Raw genomic sequence first — 21771 nt, forward strand, 5'->3', positions numbered from 1 at the left:
ATATATACACAAACTCGCACGAGCATCCATTGGTGCCTCCTTGCGAAGAGTTCCCCGGTGTCCTCCGACCGGCTGCGTCGGCATATCTGTTCTGTTCTGTTCTATTGAGTTCAGTGTCTGTGACTATGAATATGGAGGGCAAAGAGTCCCCCAGTGCATTTGAGGGGTTTCTTTCTCTTTTTTTCTTTTTGTTCTTCCTTCTTGGTCTTATGCATGGATCAGGGGCCAGATTGCTTTCTATTTTTTTAACTGTATGTAATGTTGACTTTGTCAAAACCAGGCGGGTTGGGTTTTGGGGCCATATTTTGGATTCCTTGATCCTCGAGGGACTGCAGAGTGTGTCTCTTGGGAAATTTGAGCAATTGCGACATGACTGATATATGATTCTGGGAGGCGAGACGTCTAGCGTGTGATGAAGAAATGAAATATTTGGGGTTTTGGGACTTTTGATTTTATCCCTCCCCCTGAGACGAACGTGTTTCCCATACATTGTACTCCGTAGAAGATCCCTGTCTAAAATTCATGCCATACTTCGTCATAGTATACTTTTCTTAATTCCTCCAGTGGAGTTCCACGTGGAATTATATGCCCCTTGTCTCACTTTGAAATCTCAGCGATATACTTCCACCAATGATAACATCAGAGGATTGCAGACTTTACCACAGCATTGAGTCTTCAGTGTCCTTATATGCATAAATATCACCACTAATTTAGACTTCCCTTGTCTCACCTTTTGTTTCACAGCGGGAACTAACCCAAAGAAGGCTTCCAGTGTTCAGTCCGGACAATTTTCTCCTTCGAGTCTTGTACAAGATATAATGGGGGGGATTTTCGGAGAAATTTGAAATCCGCTATACACTACTCCGTAGAAAGATGCCAAGTACATAGGAGAGTGTTCCGTACTCCGTAGATAGAATAAAAAGCGGTCCAGTCTCTACAATTCCCTCCCTCCACTTTACAGAGCCATCGATCTTAATTGACTTCATTCAGCTCTGACAAGTGGTTGCCCACCATGCTTCCTTGCCTCCTTCTAGCTGCTTCACAGCTCTTCGCCTCAACATCCGCCGCATTAACCTACAATGGCGCGGATATCTCCTCCCTCCTCGTCGAGGAAGATAAAGGCGTCTCTTACAAGAACCTCGCTGGCACGCCGCAAAAGCTGGAAACCATCATTTCGGCCAGCGGCGTCAACTCAGTTCGCCAGCGTATCTGGGTGAATCCCAGTGATGGATCGTATGACCTGGACTATAACGTTATGCTCGCGAAGAGGGTACAGGCGCAGGGCATGGGCACGTATCTCGACTTGCATTACAGTGATACATGGGCGGACCCGAAAGCACAGGTAAGAAAATAACACTTTCCCACGAGACTGTTTGATCTAATGACTAATCTACTTACTTCTTCAGACCACTCCCTCGGGCTGGTCCACAACGGACATTGGAATCCTTGCCGGGCAAGTGTACGACTACACACTGAACGTATGCAACACGTTTGCGGACAACAAGCTCGATGTAGAGATCGTCTCCATCGGCAACGAAATCCGCAACGGCCTGCTATGGCCGCTGGGTGCAACAAACAGCTACAGCAACATTGCACGGATCCTGCACTCCGCCGCGTGGGGTGTGAAAGATTCCAAGCTGGCAACCACTCCCAAGATCCTGATCCACCTCGACAACGGCTGGGACTGGGCGGGTCAGTCGTACTTCTACAATCAAGTTCTGGCATCCGGGTCTGCGCTCCTCTCCACGGACTTTGACTACATCGGGGTCTCTTACTACCCCTTCTATAACGCGGGTGCGACCCTCGCTGCGCTGAAGACGAGTCTCACGAAACTGCACTCTACGTACAAGAAGGAGACACTGGTTGTCGAGACGAACTGGCCATTTACTTGTCCCAATCCCGAGTTTGCATTCCCGTCGGATCTCAAGGATATTCCATTCTCGGTTGCTGGGCAGCAGACTTTCCTTCAGAGGCTTGCTAAGGCTGTGGAGGATGTTGGTGGGTTGGGCATTTATTACTGGGAACCTGCTTGGGTTGATAATGCTGGACTTGGGAGCAGCTGCGATGATAACTTGTTCTTTGCTTGGTCGAATGATCAGGCCAGAGCTAGTCTGGATACATTGGGTGGTCTGTGAGAGTTTCGTATATCAACAATCTCACCTCAGTGATGAAGTATACAGGGGTTAGCCCTGTCACCTGATTTGATACTTGGCTCGAATCAGATGGTATGCAGGGAGATCTGTAAAGTTAGGCAACAATCAGGAAACATTGAAAGTACGAAGTAAAAGCCAAGGCAGACTGTTGAAGTGTGCCTTGCCCAATAGCTTATAATCCCCGATGCCTAAATAGGACTAGCGCTCATGGGCCTCAGCTGGGTGGCTGTGCAAAAGCTAAGACCAAGTTCTCTTTAGCGTTACCCCCTCCACTTTGGGAGATCGGGGATGAAGTGCTTCACGGCCTAACATCTGTATATTCAACAGGCAGCGCTTTTCTTTTCAATTGAATCTCTGAGAATGTGTAGTACATGTATAAAAATAGTCTGTGTTCGTATATCTGTTATCAGGGTGGACACTGATAATGCCAATGTGGGGAGAGACCCATTTGGGGTTCTTTAGGAGGAACTTGTACGGAGTAATAGAAGAAGGTGGGAACTCTCTCTCTGTCTCTTTGCGCTTAGGGCACCCACAGGGGAATATTATGGGAATATCATATATTAAAATAATAATTCCTATAACTCCAGAGCCTATCCCGTATGTACAACACACCAGTTGCTATACACAGACGTGTTTGACCTAGACCGCCTTGCGCACGTGAAAACGCCTAACCTTCAACTCTCCCTCATTTACCCTCTCATTGCGGGATCTCTCGTCAAACTCCAGGTATCATTGCTCTCAGAGATGATGAGGCAGTCTGGCGACCGCTGACAACATAGCTCAGAGGCTCATCCGCGCACCGGACCCGATCCTGGACCCTTGCGAATGACATCCCACCACATCGTCAGACACCATTATCCCTACAACACCAGGCGTCCACGACCCTGACAGACTTGCTCGTCTAATCTGCCCCTGTCGCCAAATCTCTGCGCTATATCCGATCCCTACTCCGTCCCTCTTCTCTGATCACAGCTTCAGCTTGGCGCTCGTGAAAGAGCCCTCACCCGCGCGCATTCGCAAACATGGCCTCGCATGACCAGAACCACGGCACGGCCTATTGTCAGGGGGATATCAAACATCGGAGCGTCAGCCCTTCACCTCACGGCCAACAGTATCACGACCCCAACTCCGGCGGATTAGGAGTTGACCCCTCCATGGCCGCTTATTCGACAAACCCCTCCTTTCACAATCCTGACGGCAGCATCGGTGGCACTGAAGCATACGGATACCCAAGCTACCTTGCTGGAGCACCCTCGACACAGACATTATCGCCGCCGACAGACCAGAGCTATGCTCCAACCATCAATACCAACAACCTTCCGATATCGCAGTCGTTTGAGACAAGCCTGGTCAATCAGCTCGAGCACTCTTCGACGGGACTCGGACCGATGCAGGGCGACGAAAACTTCTCCAATATGCTCAACTCAAATCACCCAGAATTGGACTTTTCTCTCTACCAGAATCACAGCCCCAACAGCACTTCCACCCCCGAGTACGATTCTTCGTTATTGCTAGACCCGCAAATGCACCAGCGCCAGTCAATCAACCAAGCAATCAACCCTGCTGATCTGGTCAGCCCCATCTCCAATACTTCAGTATCTTCGCATCCATCATCGCAAGATCTGCAGCATTCCTCACCTGGCCCCATGTCCCCTCCAGGATCCACACCAGGTACATACTATACCCCTCGGCATTCACGACACACTTCCCTTGACCCAGCTACTGCCGCGTATTTGAGCGCCCAGTCAGGTCCAGACTGGCAGTCGGTTATGAATAATGTTTCCTTCCAGGGCCATCGACGTGCACCGTCTGAGGTGTCTGAGGTATCATCGGCCAACCACTCCCCCTACTTGTCTCAGCACGAATTCGATGGCATCGAGAACAATGCATCGCCTTCTTTGGCTCCCCAAAGTGATCCAAGTCTTTACGACAATGGCCTAGGCATGGAATCATTCACGTTGTCAGAGCAGCATCAGCAGGGGATCAGTCCTCTCCACAGCCCGTATATCTCTCCGCGGTTGATGCCACAGCAGGGGGGTGAGATGGTGCCGAATAATTCGTATCTCACTCAGTTCCCCTCGGCGCCGACCGACATGTACGGAATGCCCCAAGAGGACATGATGAACATGGGCCAATTGAATAATATTCCGGGCGACATTGGTCAAGCTTCACAGATGGCTCCTCCATCGATCAATGTTGAGTTTGCCCCGCCATTGCGGAATCCAAACTTCGATCCATCCAAATCAACGGCAGATTTTGACTCATTGAGCCCTCCCGCTATGCGTAAGTGCCAATTTACAGCCGGTTTGGTTGATACGATACTAACCAGAACATGTTATTAGGATCCCGTGTTCGTAGCAAATCTGATCCTTATCACCCTGCTTCCCGCCCACGCTCTCCTGCAGCTTCAGCAACATCTCTGGAGCCTCGCGCGCCTGCCACCCCACGATCTTTGTCCCCTGTTGGATCGGTTGGCTCTCACTCGCGCAGTAACCCCAGTTCGCGAGATCCCTCGCCCTCCCGATCAAACCGACGCCTCTCCACCTCATCAATCGAGAACCGGAACTACATCCTAGATCTCGCCGATCCACAAAGACCCGGAGCAGCACCCGGGGAGCCAAAACGAATCCAGAAACACCCAGCTACCTTCCAGTGCACCCTATGTCCGAAACGCTTTACCCGCGCATACAATCTGCGATCCCACCTCCGCACCCACACCGACGAACGACCATTCGTATGCACAGTATGCGGCAAAGCATTTGCACGGCAGCACGACCGCAAACGCCACGAAGGCCTCCATTCCGGCGAAAAGAAATTCGTCTGCCGCGGCGAGCTCTCCCGAAGCGGACAATGGGGCTGTGGCCGCCGCTTCGCCCGTGCAGACGCTCTGGGCCGCCACTTCCGCTCCGAGGCGGGCCGGGTATGCATCAAGCCTCTTCTCGACGAGGAGTCGCAGGAGCGTGACCGTGTCTTGCTAGAGCACCAGCAGCAGCAGCAACATTCGCCATCCGGCCATCTTCAGCCAATCCCCCAGCCGCTTGTTATGCCCAACATGCCCGGCATAGATGGGCAATCGACGGGCAACTTCGTTCTTCCTGCTGCTCTTCTGGCGCAATACCCGGCTCTGCAAACATTGCAGTGGGACCAGATTTCGGCTGTGAGTGATGATCCGGGTGAGATTGGTGGGCGGAGTAGCTTTGATGCTAGCTCTGGTGGGGAGTTTGGCTTTGACGAGGATGATTCGGGGATGGGTGGTGGTTATGGTAGTAACCAGGGGAGTATGTACGGTGTCAATAACTCTGGTCAGATGTTGGGGGTCAATCCTGGGGACCCTGGGTACTCTGATCAGAAGTGGACTGGATGACACTGGTATGTTCTACTTCGTTATCTGTTCCCTACCTCTTTCTTTCTTCTTTCTTCTTTCTTCCTTCTCTCCCTGTTTCAGGTTTCAAAAAGGATATTGCATGATGCATTCCATCTGCATAAAGCCGGTTCTTTTGTTTTCAATTCTGCCTGTATAGAAAGGCTTGTTGGCGTTCAGATATAGGATGCTCTCGGGGATGTCTGAGGTTTTCCGAAGCTCGGCAATCAGGACATATGATTGTCTTGGTGTTTTGTTTTGTTTTTTTCTGGTCTTTCTAGACATCGGTGTTTACCATGCCATCTTTTTGGTCGTTTGTGTTTCATTCTTATTCTCTTGGTCTTTCGACTTCCCGTTCGAGATGGTTGCTGTTCTGCCCATCTCATTACTTATGAAAGAACCAGGCATCATGATGCCTTTTTATGATATTCCCATACTCATTTCATGCCCAACTGCTTTTCTTCTTTTCTTGCTTTTCTTCTATCATGAATTCTGTTTCGTTTTGATGTCACAGCTTCAAAACTATATACCATGACATACAATGAATGAATTGCGCTCAATCGAATCGAATGTCTTGGCCCTCTCAGCCTAGTATTTATTTACTACTGTGCCAACTTCATATTGCACCACTTACACTCTAGTGAATCAGGAAACAGTAGAATACAGATCACATTGGATATCATCTAGTCGGCAAAACAAATCTAAAACCACCGAAATTCACCATATACAAGGTGAGGGACTACTATAATGCAATCCAAGCTAATCATCAACTCCAGATCGAACCCAACAACCCATTTTTATGGTGTCAAAACAGTCTGAAATCCACCTCCACCTGCTCCACTCTTCTCTTTAAGAGTGAGCCTTCTTAGCCAACAAGTTCAGGGCACTACCAGCAAGGATAAATGCACACTGGTCCTTACTGAAAGTGTGCTGAACAGGAACCTCAAACACCTCCCCAGTCTTCTGCTTAGTAACACGCAGCTTGATCTCACCCTGTCCACCAGTCTGCAACACATCATAAAGACCAACAGTATCAACCTTATCACAAGCATCAATACGGTCATAGTCCTCACGGTTCGCAAATGTAAGAGGCACAACACCCTGCTTCTTAAGGTTCGTCTCGTGGATGCGGGCAAAGCTCTTGGAAACAATAACCCGGCCGCCGAGGTAGCGCGGCTGCAGCGCAGCGTGCTCGCGCGCAGAACCCTCGCCGTAGTTATCCTCCGCAACAACAAGCCACGAGATTCCGCGCTCCTTCCACGCCTCCGCTAGCTCTGGGATACCGTACTTCTTGCCGGCTTCGTCGTAGGCGACGTTCGTCTCGCCAGTTGCGGCGTTGACGGCGCCAATCAGCGTGTTTGCGGAGATGTTGGGCAGGTGGCCCTTGTACTTTAGCCATGGGCCTGCGGCAGAGATCGTGTCGGTCGTGCACTGGCCCTTGACCTTGTACAGGACCTGCAGGCCTGAAAGATCGCCCTTGGGGAAGGGGGCGAAGGGCTCGAGGAGGGCGAGGCGGTCGGAGGTCGGTGAGACAATGACTTCGCTGCTTGCGTCTGGGACGGCGGCTGTGGGCAGGAAGTTGGGGTTACCTTCTTCGAAGCCGGCGCTGGGGAGATCGAAACCGCTGGGGGGCTGGAACTTGAAGGTTGAGCCGTCTGGTGCGGTCAGGGAGTCGGTCATAGGGTTGAAGGTTGTGCTGCCGGAGTAGGCGAGCGCGGTGACGAGTTCCGGTGAGGCGAGGAAGTTCATTGTTTGCCGGTTGCCGTCGTTACGGCCGGGGAAGTTGCGGTTGTAGGAGGTGAAGATGGCATTGTCTTCGCCCTTGGGGACGCCGTCGGTGCGCTTCCATTGGCCGATGCAGGGGCCGCAGGCGTTGGCGAGGACGATGCCGCCGGCTTCGGAGAAGGTGTTGAGCGTTTGATCGCGGTCGAGAGTGGCGCGGATCTGTTCACTGCCGGGAGTGATGAAGAAATCCGCCTTGGGCTTGAGGCCTGCTGCGCTAGCCTGCTTAACGAGATCCTCGGCGCGGGTCATGTCTTCGTACGAGGAGTTGGTGCAGCTACCGATGAGGCCGGCGCCGAAGGTCTCGGGCCACTTCTTCTCACGGACGGTGTCGGCGAACTTGGACAGCGGCACCGAGAAGTCGGGGGTGAAGGGTCCGTTGATGTGCGGCTCGAGCTCGGACAGGTTGATGGTGACCAGCTGGTCATACTCGGCCTTGGTGTCGGCACGCAGCAGGCTCGAGGGGCCAGCGGCGGCAACCTCAGCAGCGGCCTCCGCGACGTGGCCGCGGTGGGTCGACTGCAGGTAGGGAACCATACTAGGCGAGAAGGGGAAGATCGAGGTGGTAGCACCCACCTCAGCACCCATGTTACAGATGGTAGCCATACCCGTGCAGCTCAGAGTCTCGACACCAGGGCCGTGATACTCAAGGATGTAGCCAGTGCCACCGCGGACAGTCAGCTTGCCAGCCAGGGATAGGATGATATCCTTAGGCGAAGCCCATCCGCTGAGCTTGCCCTCGAGGCGAACACCGAGAACCTTAGGAGCCTTCAGCTCCCAGGGGGCGTCGACGAGCGCATCGACAGCATCGGCACCACCAACACCGATAGCAATAGCACCAAGACCACCTCCGTTGGGAGTGTGGCTGTCCGTACCGAGCATCATCAATCCAGGGGCGGCGTAGTTCTCCAGCACGCTCTGGTGGATGATACCAGCACCCGGGGGCCAAAACTCAATACCATAACGCTTGGCAGCACTCTCCAGGAAGTCAAACACCTCACTGTTACCCTTGATTGAAGCCGGCAGATCGGTATCGGCACCACGCTCACCGACGATCATGTGGTCGCAGTGAATACTGGCCGGAACAGCGGTGGAGGGAAGACCACAGGACATGAATTGGAGTAGAGCCATCTGGGCCGAAGCATCCTGCATGGCGACGCGGTCGGGCTTCAGCTTCAGATTGGCCTTGCCTCGAACGTCGCGGCCGTTGTTGGTCCCGGTGAGTAATGACTCCTCGGCATTGTCCAGATGCGCGTAAAGGATCTTCTCGGCGAGGGTGAGTGCGCGGTCGGAGCCAAGGACTCGGCGGACCTGTTCGAGGTTGCGGACGAGCTTGGGATACGGGGGCATGCGGGAGGAGGAGGCCTCGGTGGCTAGGCCACGGGCGAAGAGCCGTTGTGAGGAGAGCCGTGTGGCCATCTATAAGGTGTTAGTTTGCCCAATTGAGTTGTCTTCAATGTTTACTTACCCCACGAGAGGCAGAAACCTGCTGCCAAACAAGCTGGCTCACCATCTTCACTAATGTCAAGTTTGGAGAGAAACTGGGGGAGGAGAAGATGATGTTCCCTTTTTTCCTCCGGTAGGTTATTTGTCTTCGCTCTGATTGGCCGGCAGTTACGCCGATTTCGGAATCCAGGCCTCTATTATGTGGGGAAATAGCCCTGAAGGCTTGGTATCTATACGACCACATCATATATGTACATATGTAGGAACCAAATGTCTCAATAATGCCTTCCTCTGACAATGAATCTTGGTACTTCTCACGCTCAGGTGCTAATCTATCTGGCTAAGAGTCTGAGGCATGTTCTTATGATTTTTCGCATGAGTTCCGTCACATAACTGGCAGAAAGGCGCGCACTAGATTAATAGTCGATTATACAGCTACTATACATGTCGTCACCGAACTTGTATATCATCTTATAAGATGTCATTATTACTACTTCTCTAAAAAGGAAAAGAACGGTACTATCCTTATTTAGGGCTAAAAGCTTATTTATCGACATATGATGCAGGGAGTACGCCCTGCTTAATTCAAAACTTCGTCTCCGTCATGCCCGCCCTTTTCCTAGTTTTAGCTTCGTTCGGTTTTCTACTACTCGCTATGAGCACCAAGTTCAGCATTCTCCCACATTTGAGGTCTACCAAGACGGACACAGTTGAGTGCAAAATCGCCAAGACCACCATGAACAAAGACAAGGCCACCAAGACTCAAGTCATGCAAGCCTCCGAGAAACTCCCGACTTATGAAGAGATCGCAAAGTCGTCCAAAAAAAACTTGATGGATAAATCGGAGAAGAAAATAAGAAACGCCCAGAAGCCAGAAGACCTTCTTGTCCACCTGCTTTCAACCGAATTGAGTATTGCAGACAAAAAAACTCTCCTTCGAGGCGCCCCGATGCGTATATACGACTACAATCATCACCGAAAAAATGCCGAGAAGGTTGAAGCTCAACTTAAAAACGCAGGCTACGGTAAACTTGCCATAACCCTATACTGGTGTTTCTTTTGGTATAGGGTGCGGCCGAGGGGGCCAGAAAGCTGGATCAAGGAACTGATTGAACTTGATATCGAGGGACGTTGGATTGCTCAACGAAAGGCCTACATTCAAGAAAAAGTTCAAGCCTTGCAAATCTCATCAGAGCTACTTCTATCTTTCGAAGATGAAGCTAAATATGCATCACAACTGAAGATTTACAAGGAACAGCTCGAAGACTTTAATAGAAGGCATTGGGCTCTTTCTAGGAAGAAGTGGACTAAAGAGGGTTCTATAGAAATCTGGTCGTTCCGCCGAGCATATCATATACAAAGAGCGTGTCCAGACTGGTATCTCAATCATGACTTGACCAATGATTGTGTAGGACGAGGTGGTTGTTGCAGACGGAGCTGCGGCTGCTGTAAAAGACCGCGGACAGTTGATGGGTTCGAAGATGCTATCAACACTCGAGGTCATTGTACTACAGCATGCGGTTGCTGCCTGAAGGCCTATGGGGTCGAAGATGTGGATATCGGGATGAATGGAGAGATACCAGACTTACAAGAGCTTTGTTTTGAGTACAAAAATCACAATTTGATGACTTATCATAGCCGACGGCTGCTGGGGGGTTATGCTTTCGATTTCTTCAACCCGGAATGAAATAACCACAGGACTATGAGTTACATTCACCTCGAAATTACTAGGTACTGACTGAGCTTTCTGTTGGATGGCATTGCTATTTTGCTAGAAACGCGTCATTGATTTCACGATAAGTCGCCATTCAAACCTGTCAGGGGCATCTATTGCTTGGTCGTTGCTGTTTATTGCTGTTATTTCTAGTTGAAATGAAAAGATTAGTTGTTTCGTTGTCGCTGTCTATCAAGTTTTAATGACAAATCCTTGAGCGAGCAATTGCATCAGGTAAAGTCAGCCGTTGGAACTATTGAGAATATTAACTTTTTGGCCGACAACCTTTTCAAATACGAAGTTATTATAAGATGATGATGTGTTGACATTTAACTTATTTCCTCAACTTCAGCTTTTTCAATTCTCAAATACGAAGTTATTATAAGATGATGATGTGTTGACATTTAACTTATTTCCTCAACTTCAGCTTTTTCAATTCTCAAATCTATATTAAGAAGAGAACATGGCTACGGACTCTCAGTTGAGCAAAATGCAGTCCTCAGAAAAGCTCCCAAGTTATGAAAAGACAACGCAAGCCTCCAAGTCCATGATATCAAAGTTCACCGGTCAACTTGAAAGTACGCGAAGTCGCAAGGGCTTGCTACATGTCCTCTTGTCGGACAACGGACTAGGCCCCGACGACAAACGCAAAGCTATCGAAGAAGCAGATAAGATCCCAGCCATTCAGCGAGAGAAAGATACTATATGGCTTGAAGACACACTTCGGCTTCAAGGCTCTCATAAGCTTGCTCAGTCAGTGTGTTATTATTATAACATCACATACGCCTCGAAGTACAAAGTTTGGTGCAGAGCACTCATTCAGGCTGATATTGAAATACGCTGGATTGTCCAACGAATGATGTGGGTTCATCAACAAATACAAAACTGTGGGCCTCGGACCTTTGAACCATACCTCAAAAAACTGAGTCCGAGGTACTGGAGAGCCCATGGGTTATGTTTTTTATTTCAATTAAATTCAGAGAACAATAAGACTGGTGGATTGGGGAGGGAGATTTGCTTGGTCTCGGGCATGAATTGCTTTATGTTGACGTGAGAGACTGTGGATTTATTAGCCTTACTAGGACTCAAATGATTTCTTCTAAAATTGGTTCCCTAAATATGTTTTATATGTTCAGCACGTACACATTGAAGAGGGGAACGCTCTAGGCAGTATGCTCTTTATGTCATACGGGTCGATTCAGCACTCGTAACTCAGCGTCATACCCACCGAGGCATACAAAAAGAACCAGGACGTCAGTCCAAGAAGTGAGTTCAGAGAGGTGTAGGAGTGTGTATTGTCAATCTGTAACTATCTGCTACTTGTAACCTCTGCACTTCAATGCTTGCATAACAAAACTGCAAAAAGAAGGAAAGGACAGGCCAATACGTAGTGAGGACTATGTCCACCACTACAATATGTAGGTTCTAGATGGTTCTTCATCCCTTCCAAGGTTGTATACCATGTCTAGAGAGGGCAAGAGCCCTAGCCCTGGAGGAAACTAAACCCAAAACTACGTAACTGGCCGACAATGATTTAAGCTTACCTAGGTAGCTTGTTCTATTACACAACATTCTGGCTTCTTCGCTACAGTTTGACCACAGAAAAAATTCAATTTTCTGCTATGGGCAACGTCAATACCAATATGAAGATTCCCGACTCTGCAAAGTCCGCTACTGACAGAGCCGAGTTTCCGTCAAGCCAAATGCAATCCCAACAAACACCACCAACATACGAAGAGAGCACGCAGAATGCGATGGAAAAATACGAAAGGCAAGTGGAACTTGCCAAGACCCCTGAGGACCTGTTAGAACCACTCTTGTTAGGCATGAGTATCGATGAAAAACGAGAGCTCATAGAGGATGCTCCAGAAGTAGTCTTTGTGGAGTCTGGGGACAAGACAATAAGAACTTTGAGCCTTGAGAGTCGGCTTGAAAATGCAAACTGCGACGAGCTTGCTCAACGGGTAGCCTACCGTTACCATTTACTCAACGCATCATCGAACTGAGACTGGTGCAAAAAACTCATTAAGCTGGATATCACCCTACGATGGATTGTTCAGCGCAGAATATTGTTTGAGCAAAAGGCTAAAGCCCAAAGAAGGTATATGTCTCACTCGGATTCATTTCAGCTTGAGGCCTATGAAAAGCAAATTAAATCCCTCAATTCGAGATGCTAGGATAGTCATAGGGAGCAAGAGATCAAGTCAGACAGCCTTGGAAGATATGGAGCACTGCGGCGAGACGCGCACTGACAAGGCAGAGAAAGCGCGCAGATCGGTATCTCTCGGGTATGCTTCGTAAAGACACTGCAAAACGAGGGGGCTGTTGTGGACGCAGATGTGGATATTGCGAGAGGAGGCGAATGACTGAGCCTAATACAGATGGGGTCCGGGATAGAGGTCACTGTACTACAGCATGCAGTTGCTACCTCCAGGCTCACGGGATTGATGGGGGAAATCTCGAGATGAAAGACGTGAATGAAGTTCACTTCACAACTAGTGATCCTGATCCCCCACACTCTGCGACTGCTTAAGGGATATATCTTCTATTTGAACGAGATGGAATGAATGTCAAGGCAGATCATGGGTTTTGCTTATGCTGGAAATATTGCTTGGTCAACTTGAGTTATGTGAACTGGTGCTGAATGGAGTAATCTTGCTAATCGGCTTTTTAAAGCAAACCGGCGACTCGGTATTTGATATGTGATGATCCCTGGGCACTCATTGCTTTGCCTTTGCTTCGCAACGATTGGAGGTGTAGCTAGAATAACAGAACTGCCCAAGACTAGGTCTATATAATGTTTGCTTAGTTGAAAGAATAAACAAGGATTTCCTAGAATCATTCGTTAACAGGGAAATTCCATTAAACTCGAAAACCACCAGAGGACACCGAAGTGCCCTCGTTCCCAAGACAAATGCCAATGTCATACCAAACGCCTATCGTCACATAAAGAAAAAGAAGAGAAAACAAGGTAAGACTGATCGTACAATCAAAGACCACTGTATGCCAAAGACATTCCATGGCCAATTCTTCATCAACATTGGCGCAAATTCACAAACATCGGTGGAAATAAAACACATAGGTAGAGAAGGAAAAAAAAGGCATTAGTCTAAAAAACCTCTTGTTTTAAGACTCTTCTTCCTCGTCGACCACTGCGGCACGGAGTTCCCAAACCAAATCGTAGCATTCGGCTAGCAGGTTATTGACACTGCCCTGGCCCTCCGGGATATCTGGACCCACGTAGAATTTCCCATCAACTCGCATGTTGTCAATCGAGTTGAGCTGTTTCGGTCAGCTTTGGTACGCAAGCAGTGTGGACAGTTACATACCTTCATGCTGTATGGGTAAAGTTCGCGCGAATTTGCAACGCCCCCAGACTCCTTGACTTCTATCAAGCACCGGCGGAGAGTTTGGAGTTGGTTATAGACTGGGAGCAGAGCTTCAGATACAGGTTCTGATGAAATCAAAAGCGCATAGATGTATGCATAACTGCGACGAATAAGGTATAAGAGCGTCTGATCATATGTTAGCCAGATCCACCACAGAATTGCCGAAAGGGAATTCTTACTCGCTGCGCATGCAGGTCTGCTGGCTGACCCTCAGCATCGACGAAATTTCCATTGACCCGTGCCTCATCAATTCGGTCGAGCTTTCGCTGGTATACGAAGAGATCAGTCTCGCGCAGCGACCAAGCTTGTGTTACAGACAAACGATCCAGTTGGTTGCGGATTTCCAACAATCGTTCATATTGATCTCGGAACCGCTCCTCAATTTTGCCCTCTCTGTATTTGGATCAGTTATGCCCGATCATTCCGTTGGCAGCCTAGAACATACCGCTCGAGCACAATTTCAGTCCACCGCCAACACCTATGAAGCAAAGACTTGACGTCGTCTTGCCCTGCAAGAACATTTCCCTGGTCATCCACAAAGTTGCCGTCCTTTTGTGTCTTTTCAATTTTCTTCAGTTGTTCTCGAAGGGCGTTTACTTCCGAAGCCGAAAACTAACAGATCAACCATCAGTTAGTACTAATCAGATAGATTATACAATCATCCGAGGCTATACCTTTGACCGAGTGTTCACAGCTGATGTCGACCGCAAAATTGAAACTAATGTCTCGTGTGTCTGCGCCAAGGGAGGAGCCAATACGGCAAGACCCTTCTGTAACTTCGCCAATGACTTTTCACATTGTTCCAGACGGCTTTCCAAGAGTGTGAGAAGAGCCGGTGAGTACGTGTTTCGGCCACGCTCAAGAGTTTCCCGTGTACACTCTAGTGTCTTGGTGATCGAGTTCAAATCCTTCGAACTATAGAATCCAGCCTCTCCGAGGTGGTCGAGTAAGCGCTGCAAGATCGTCAGTGTCCAGAGCGCAAAGCTAACAGGGAGAGCTGAAAGAGATCCTAGGAGTAAATACCTGGATAGTAGTTGCCAAGGAGTATCTGGCAAATGTCAGTCACGGTCATAAGATGGCGGGGTAAAGACATTGTCACTCACACTGCGGGGGCTTCGTTGTTCTTCCCAACTGTCAAAAACAGCAGGGAAATCAACTGGAAACAGTCATCCAAGATATAATCCACTATCATTGAGCGTCAGTCAGCTCCAAATCGAGCGCGCGGTCTACTGAACTCACGGCGATTATGTACCAAGCGGCGATCTTGCTCTTTACGAAGCAAATTGAGCTTCTCAACTTCTGCGATCACTTCCTCGTAAAGTGGTAGGACATCACGGGACTTTACATATGAGGACTTGTCTCTTTTGATTAGGAGCAGCGCGTCGCGGGTTCGCAGCAGGTTTTCAAGGATGGGCTGCTCCCGCGGATCCAGCGGGACCGTGATGGCGGGGGACTCCATGGTTAGTGAATGCGATAAGTAGGCAAGTTGGCAAAGGCAAGGTTGAAAACAGGTTGGATAAAAGGAATAAGTTTCTTTGAAAATGAAGACAAGTACAACTGATCGTACGTTTGAACCCCACCGGGATGTGATGTCAATTAATGAATGGATCGATTGATACTGGGAGATCCTGCAGATACGACCAGATCGCACGGGCCCCGCGGCAGTCCACGGGTTTACTGGGGGATAATGTCATCTAGTTCATTATGTCATCTGGGTCTAGCTCCGTTTGTGGATTAGCGCCAAGTCACGAGGAGGGGAGGAGCCTAAACCCGATTAGTCCAAGCCCTAAGCGAGGGCTTTTTCCCACACACGGCGCGTTTGCCCTGTTCGGGTGTCTATCATTGGCGTTCTCCTCTCTTCTTCTTTCCCATCCCCAACTCTCTTCAAGACACCCAGTCCGGTCAACACCACCCGTCGACATGTCTACCGCCGAGCTCGCCTGCTCTTACGCCGCCCTCATCCTGGCCGATGACGGTATTGAGGTCTCCGTACGTATCCAAAATTCCTTGATTTTGGTGGGATAGTGGAGGCTTGAAGATCGCACTTGAAGCTTTATTTACTGTGTGAAATCGAGCTTCGGGTGAAACACAACAAGCTGCTGCAAAACCACTGGATCAAACGATCATGCGAAGACTGTGACTGACCTTTAATCTTCATTTAGGCCGACAAGATCCAGACCCTCATCACTGCCGCCAACGTCCCGGAGGTTGAGCCCATCTGGGCTTCCATTTTCGCCCGGGTAAATACCTGATCCCATTCCACAACCCGCACCAATATCGAACAACCCGAACATGGCCGCGCGCGACAATTTTGAGATTCGATAACTAATTCGATTTTCAACACAGGCCCTCGAGGGTAAGGACATCAAGGATCTCCTGACCAACGTCGGTTCCGCTGGCCCCGCTTCCGCTGCCCCCGCTGGTGGTGCCGCTGCTGCTGCCCCCGCTGAGGCCAAGGCTGAGGAGAAGGAGGAGGGTAAGTTTTGAGATACACCTCTGGTTTGTGATTCACGGTACTAATCCCCACTACAGAGAAGGAGGAGTCCGATGAGGACATGGGCTTCGGTCTCTTCGACTAAGCGTCTTATCTCCGTATCGAATTTGAAAACTCGTTTCCTTTTTTTCTCTATTCCTCAACCTCTTTTCCCACTGCCGCATAGCGGCTCCCTCGACGATTCTTTATTGTACTCGATACTCCACGACCCCCGCTACGACCTAGAACCCGGGGAAGAAAAAAAGAAAATTAGCAAAAGAATTCAAACGGACACGGACATTCAATGGAGACTGGGTGCTCGGTGTGCCTCCGCGTCATAATGTGGCCGAGGTAGACTCGATCGGATACCGCTGCGATTCCGAAACTATTGTTGCTTCCAGGATTTTAGGGGAATTGAAGAAAGACGTTTGGCACACTTGTTGGTTTGTCCATGATCAAAGTTTTACTTTGGTCTGGCGAGTAGATGTATGATTCGTTTTCTCGCCCTTCACATGGATCAGCTAGCTTAGTTTGCTCGGTCCTCGTGTTACGTCTGTCATGCGACCACGAACCAACAACGAATGCCGTCTGATTCTTATATGGGGTACTTGTATGGGGTACTTGTTCGTAGGCCATGTGACGTAGTGCTGTAGGGCTCATCGTCGGTGTTGGATCTCTCTCACATTGATGTTTTTGATATCAAGGTGATCTTTCATTGGCGCACCAGGCCCTTGTGGTTATCGCTCAGCAGACTGGAGCCCTCGTCGACGGTATAAGGTACAACATGCATAGACTTTGGGACAATATCACCTTGGACTTAGGATTGCATCAATATTATCAGTGAGTTGATGTGCACTACTACATATTAATATAGTTAGTTATGTATGTAGTCATTCTAGTGTTGCGCAACCGCGAGCAACACAACCCTACTATGTACATCGACACTAACAATCATACATGTAGAGCGGATTCAGTCACCAGTTCACTGTCAAAACAAACGCTATGCTATTCCAAACTTTTCCGATGTCCAGCATCACTAATAAACGCGTGCAAATCATCTCTCATCCATAGATTCTTGAGCTTGAAACCGAAGTTGACATTCGACGGTATATAGACAGAGGTCATAGCTCGAGATAAAAGAGCAAATGTCAATATTTAGGAGATCGCCGAGAGGCGAGGGTCCTGAACAGCGTAGATCCGGAATTGGAAGAAGATGACCGCATCCTCAACCATAGTCCCCAGTGATCCAATCAACCATGGCAGATTGGTGAGGAAATATTCTTTCTCGGTAGAATGGCAAAGAATCTATATCCATGCCGTTAGCTTGCGTCCAGTTCATAAGCTTGCAGTATCACTCACCCCTGCACCGTAAGTCAGGTTTCCTAGAAGAGAGAGAATAAAGAACAAGAGCGACAATCCTGGATAAAATGTCAACACCGGCCTCACATGTGCATCGGAAGACAGTAAAAAATACCTTCGCACGACTTCTCGCTGTAGTTTTTGTATATCTGAGGCAATCTCGCTCTGCAATCAAAGTCAATACCAACTCATCGGCCCTAACGAAAGGAGGTACTCACCCCAGATAGCACACAGCACTGAAATACCCCAGCACCAACCCCCCAATAGCCTGCTCAGAACCATTGTTATTCTCCATCGGCGCCGGCTCCCACATCCCCGTCTGCCAAGCCATGGTCCAGCCCGCCATACCAACAAAGAAAATCCCAGCAACACTAGCAAAATTCTTAACCCATGCCTTACGGCCATAATCATTCTCCTCGACGATCTTGGCTAGGGTATCCTCAATCTCGCTCTCGCGCCGGCCACCAGCATGATGATAACGGCGCAGCGAGCCCGACGACCGGCGCCGCGACTCGGAAGACGCGAGGGAGTCGCTGAATCGCCGCCCCAGCAATGGGGTAGTCGGGTCTGGGGTCTCCGTGGACGAGCGCCGGCGGTGGAAAGGCTCGGGGCGCGAGTTGCGCACTTTATAGTACACACACTGCGCGATCAGCACGCCGTCTGCGATGCAGAAGTATACCGCGATCGCAACGATCACGGGAACGAGCCCGGCTAGTAGGCCGCCGGCGAGGTTTGCGACATCGCCGATGAACCAGACGAAGAGGAAGAGAAGAGAAATGGCTTCTGAGTTGCCGTTGCGGTAGTTCTCAATTAGTTGAGGTACCTATAACAATATTGTTAGATATGGATGCCCACTTTGGGGTTTCAAGATGCGAGTCTGTTCTGTCGAGCTTGTTGAACATACCAAAAGGAAAAACCAGCAGGTCATAGAGACCGACCCCAAGAGACCAGATGCAGCCTCACGGGCTGTTAAAGGTATATGGCCTTGTTCCATGCTTTCCATGCTCTGCAACAAATGTGTGTTGGAGTGAAAGAAAATTGCGCGGGAGATAAGGCTATGACACAATCTACTCGGGGCTGGGCAGAGTCCCGCTATGTCCAGACTTTGAGGGTCCAAGCACATATAGAAAATCTCTTTAAATACGCTCATATACTAATTACATAGTTATATAACTACATATGTAAGTATGTGTATATTAGAATATATAGACAATTTCTTAAGCCAGATGCATGTTAATCGACTGAACCTATCAATGCGGGATGAGGCGCATCAGCCAAGCATTGGAGGATTTCCACAGCCAATGATACACTTCATTATAGTCATGCAAGTCTAAACTGCAATATGTGTTACATATGTATGTACTTCGTACTACCTACTGTGATCAGTATGGATTCGCAATCTGTAGTCTGCATCAGTTATTGCCCCTATAGGATATGAATTCCCCGAATTCCCAAAAGGGGTGGAAAATATATACTTGAGTTGTGCTGATATAAAACTTTCCCAACATGATGATTTATACATGGATTGACCACCCAGAAAATTTGAAAAATAAATAGTTGGACAATTTAATAATTATCTTTCTAGCTATGAGATACATATGTTGACTCTGCCAGGATGATACCCATCTCCTCTAGGTGGGCTTTTTAATCAAGTGGAATTCCCAAGATAAACCATGGCCATGCTATAAATGTTGCTAAAATTCCAAAATTGTTGTACATAGAATCATTATTTTCTATCGTACTCAGACTAATACAGAGTCCATGTTCATCATGAAGCTGAATTATTCTCCTCGCAAAATCGCGAGTTCGTCCTCGAGCATGCTGACCGCAAAATCCCCAAGAGAGTCCTTGATAGTGCCGTCTAACAATCGTTGGCGGGCTGTTTCTGGGATGGCCGCCATGGCCTCCAGATAATTGGTCAAAGGTGCATAGTCCACAACTACTTCGCTCCAGTTGCCTCTATCGACTCCGTATTGAGAAAGGAAAATACGAAGAGTTTGCAACCCCTCGCGCGTGAGCCACCCTTCAAGGGCCGCCGGATCTCTGAGTGGTGGGCGTGAGTGTGGGATATCGAAATGCTCTGTATTCTCGTCCTCATCATCAAAACCAATTGGCTCTTCGTCGTCCGATGGGACATTGGGAGGGCGGGCGTCGTGGTTGATCTGACCGAGGAGATCCTGCAGCCAATTTTCGCCACCTCCAGCAGGAGCTGCATATATGGGTGTAGGTTCGGATTGTTGCTTGTAGGCTTCGGATTCATAAGGGGGAAGAGGGTCGGAGGAGGACAGTCGACCAGCCACAAAGTGGTTTGGAAGATGGGTTGTCACTTTAGCTATATCGGACAAGACCACATGACGAGCGATGTCCAAAGTGATCTCTGGTGGATTATTAGGCTCCTCGCCAGAAATAGAATCTGCGACTTCCATAATGAGAGAAATAGCCTCGGGGGTATTCCAAAGATCCTTTGCGCGGGCGATATAGAGTTCGGTAAGCAGCTCATGAGCGCCTGTAGGAGGCATCTTGCCCCAGATTTGCTTGGGAACGTGCTGCACATCAAGTTCCTGTGCTAGCCTGCTGAATATCCATGGGTAGCGGGACATGGCGAGCTGCAGCTGTCGGCGACATTCTTGGGGCTTGTTCAACCGGAGGTATGCCATTACCAGCGAGCATTGAATGTTCGGGAGGTTGGCCCAGTCACGACTTAAACGTGTCTGGGTGCAGAGCTGCACGAATTGTGCGTATTCTCTACCTCGGAGCGCGAGGTGGTCGATGAGTAGTCTCATGCAGTAAGGATCGCTGCCATCCAGACTGAGTAAGAGCTTGGCCCATTCATAAGCCGTTCTCCATGTGCCCTTCATGGCTAGATTTGTGATGTACCTCCACCCAACAAGCCAGAGCTCTCGGTTCTCTGCATGTATGAAATCAAGTCTGGCCTCGCCTTCTTTGAGGCGATTGGCAAACGAAGAGTGTACTGAGCGTCCGATATTGAATAGAGCTCTTTCCATCAGATCGGCAGACACAGCATGGTCGCCTTGGTGTTTGGCAATCTCCGACACTTGGAGAAGCGTAGAAATATGGTACGGGTTGTATTGGAGGTGTCCGATGAGTCTCTGTGGGTCCATCGATTCAACACAGAGGTCGAACTGCCGTTGTACATCTTGGTAGGCGGTATTGTGCACTAGTCGGTAGAGAGTCTCCCCGGAAGGAAGCTTTTCCACAGTCTCCATACCTAGCCCTCCACTTGGAGCACGAGGCCACTCATCTTTGCCCTGCATAAGAACATTGCGTCGCAATGTAACTCCAGCCAGACTTTGACCTCGGCTAGCTGGACTATATCTTCCCGTCAAGGCTTGAGCAAGGTCGATCATTTGTCGATTGCGATCCCGACGGCGCCCCGTTCCATTATCTGCTGGTTGATCAAAGTTTTCCAGAACAACATTTCCAAACAATCTGCGCATCTCATTCGTTGCATTGAGAAATTTGGGTTCGATTCCGAGCAATTCGCTCGTAGTTTTCGGGAAAGAGGCCTCGGGAGTGTGTCTGATAGATAGACCGGTGCCAACTGACGAGTGCCCATCTGTCGATAACTCTTTCAACGCTCGATCAATTTCATCCAGGTCTGCTTCATTTGATTTTGAAGGCGGGGTATTGGCAGGATCGGAGGTTTTGGCTGCCTTCTTCTTTTTTTTCTTGTTGCTCTTTTTGGGCTTTATCGGGGTTGGCTCAGGCTCTGGTGTGTGTGCGCGAGGTTCCTCCTCAATTTCGTCTTCGTCTTCGTCTTCCTCATCCTCATTTTCAGCGTTCAGCAAGTCAAAGGCATTGAACTTCGGTTTCGCGGGGCGCGGGGCTTCGTCTTCGCTTGACTCATCTTGCTGGTCGGATTCTCGCTGCTGTTCTTGTTCACGCAGTTTCTGCAGTTTTCGGATTGCTCGTGATGACATCCTAATTACTGAGGCAAAAGCCTTTAAACGTATGAAATAAAAGCTGCCTGCGAAAGCGGAAACAAAAGAAAAACGCGCCGAAATAAAACCGCGGGGAATGACGACAGAGACTAATATGGACTAGCGCACCTTTGATAGCATTTGCACGTGACT

The 21771-nt window shown here is 49.2% G+C and overlaps 9 protein-coding genes across 9 annotated transcripts; 5 read left to right on the forward strand and 4 right to left on the reverse strand.

Annotated features, from left to right (window-relative positions):
• Window positions 1-1012: 1012 nt before the first annotated feature.
• Window positions 1013-2135, forward strand: N7471_004228 (uncharacterized protein; the record flags this gene model as incomplete). Its single annotated transcript, XM_057276947.1, has 2 exons — window positions 1013-1342; window positions 1407-2135. The coding sequence occupies 2 exons, from the start codon at window positions 1013-1015 to the stop codon at window positions 2133-2135; spliced, it is 1059 nt and encodes a 352-aa protein (XP_057136557.1).
• Window positions 2136-3175: 1040 nt separating this feature from the next.
• crzA (putative C2H2 transcription factor Crz1) lies at window positions 3176-5517 on the forward strand (the record flags this gene model as incomplete). Its single annotated transcript, XM_057276948.1, has 2 exons — window positions 3176-4436; window positions 4496-5517. 2 exons carry the CDS (start codon window positions 3176-3178, stop codon window positions 5515-5517), a joined length of 2283 nt encoding a protein of 760 aa, XP_057136558.1.
• An 846-nt stretch (window positions 5518-6363) lies between these two features.
• N7471_004230 (aconitate hydratase ACO2) lies at window positions 6364-8809 on the reverse strand (the record flags this gene model as incomplete). Its single annotated transcript, XM_057276949.1, has 2 exons — window positions 6364-8715; window positions 8765-8809. 2 exons carry the CDS (start codon window positions 8807-8809, stop codon window positions 6364-6366), a joined length of 2397 nt encoding a protein of 798 aa, XP_057136559.1.
• Window positions 8810-9397: 588 nt separating this feature from the next.
• Window positions 9398-10274, forward strand: N7471_004231 (uncharacterized protein; the record flags this gene model as incomplete). The annotated part of the gene is made up of 2 exons (XM_057276950.1): window positions 9398-9910; window positions 10155-10274. The coding sequence occupies 2 exons, from the start codon at window positions 9398-9400 to the stop codon at window positions 10272-10274; spliced, it is 633 nt and encodes a 210-aa protein (XP_057136560.1).
• Window positions 10275-12099: 1825 nt separating this feature from the next.
• Window positions 12100-12462, forward strand: N7471_004232 (uncharacterized protein; the record flags this gene model as incomplete). The annotated part of the gene is made up of 1 exon (XM_057276951.1): window positions 12100-12462. The coding sequence occupies one exon, from the start codon at window positions 12100-12102 to the stop codon at window positions 12460-12462; it is 363 nt and encodes a 120-aa protein (XP_057136561.1).
• Window positions 12463-13582: 1120 nt separating this feature from the next.
• On the reverse strand, window positions 13583-15304 carry N7471_004233 (uncharacterized protein; the record flags this gene model as incomplete). Its single annotated transcript, XM_057276952.1, has 8 exons — window positions 13583-13738; window positions 13786-13971; window positions 14025-14238; window positions 14291-14457; window positions 14520-14798; window positions 14869-14893; window positions 14949-15030; window positions 15085-15304. The coding sequence occupies 8 exons, from the start codon at window positions 15302-15304 to the stop codon at window positions 13583-13585; spliced, it is 1329 nt and encodes a 442-aa protein (XP_057136562.1).
• Window positions 15305-15549: 245 nt separating this feature from the next.
• rpp1 (ribosomal P1 domain-containing protein) lies at window positions 15550-16424 on the forward strand (the record flags this gene model as incomplete). Its single annotated transcript, XM_057276953.1, has 4 exons — window positions 15550-15834; window positions 16008-16085; window positions 16192-16321; window positions 16378-16424. 4 exons carry the CDS (start codon window positions 15550-15552, stop codon window positions 16422-16424), a joined length of 540 nt encoding a protein of 179 aa, XP_057136563.1.
• Window positions 16425-17473: 1049 nt separating this feature from the next.
• On the reverse strand, window positions 17474-18680 carry N7471_004235 (PQ-loop repeat-containing protein; the record flags this gene model as incomplete). The annotated part of the gene is made up of 5 exons (XM_057276954.1): window positions 17474-17623; window positions 17678-17736; window positions 17793-17842; window positions 17896-18500; window positions 18582-18680. The coding sequence occupies 5 exons, from the start codon at window positions 18678-18680 to the stop codon at window positions 17474-17476; spliced, it is 963 nt and encodes a 320-aa protein (XP_057136564.1).
• Window positions 18681-19458: 778 nt separating this feature from the next.
• Window positions 19459-21618, reverse strand: N7471_004236 (transcriptional repressor TCF25 family protein; the record flags this gene model as incomplete). The annotated part of the gene is made up of 1 exon (XM_057276955.1): window positions 19459-21618. The coding sequence occupies one exon, from the start codon at window positions 21616-21618 to the stop codon at window positions 19459-19461; it is 2160 nt and encodes a 719-aa protein (XP_057136565.1).
• Window positions 21619-21771: the final 153 nt, after the last annotated feature.

Source organism: Penicillium samsonianum (genome assembly GCF_028829775.1).
Source record: "Penicillium samsonianum strain IBT 33392 chromosome Unknown utg000003l_segment0_segment0, whole genome shotgun sequence".
Lineage (NCBI taxonomy): Eukaryota > Fungi > Ascomycota > Eurotiomycetes > Eurotiales > Aspergillaceae > Penicillium > Penicillium samsonianum.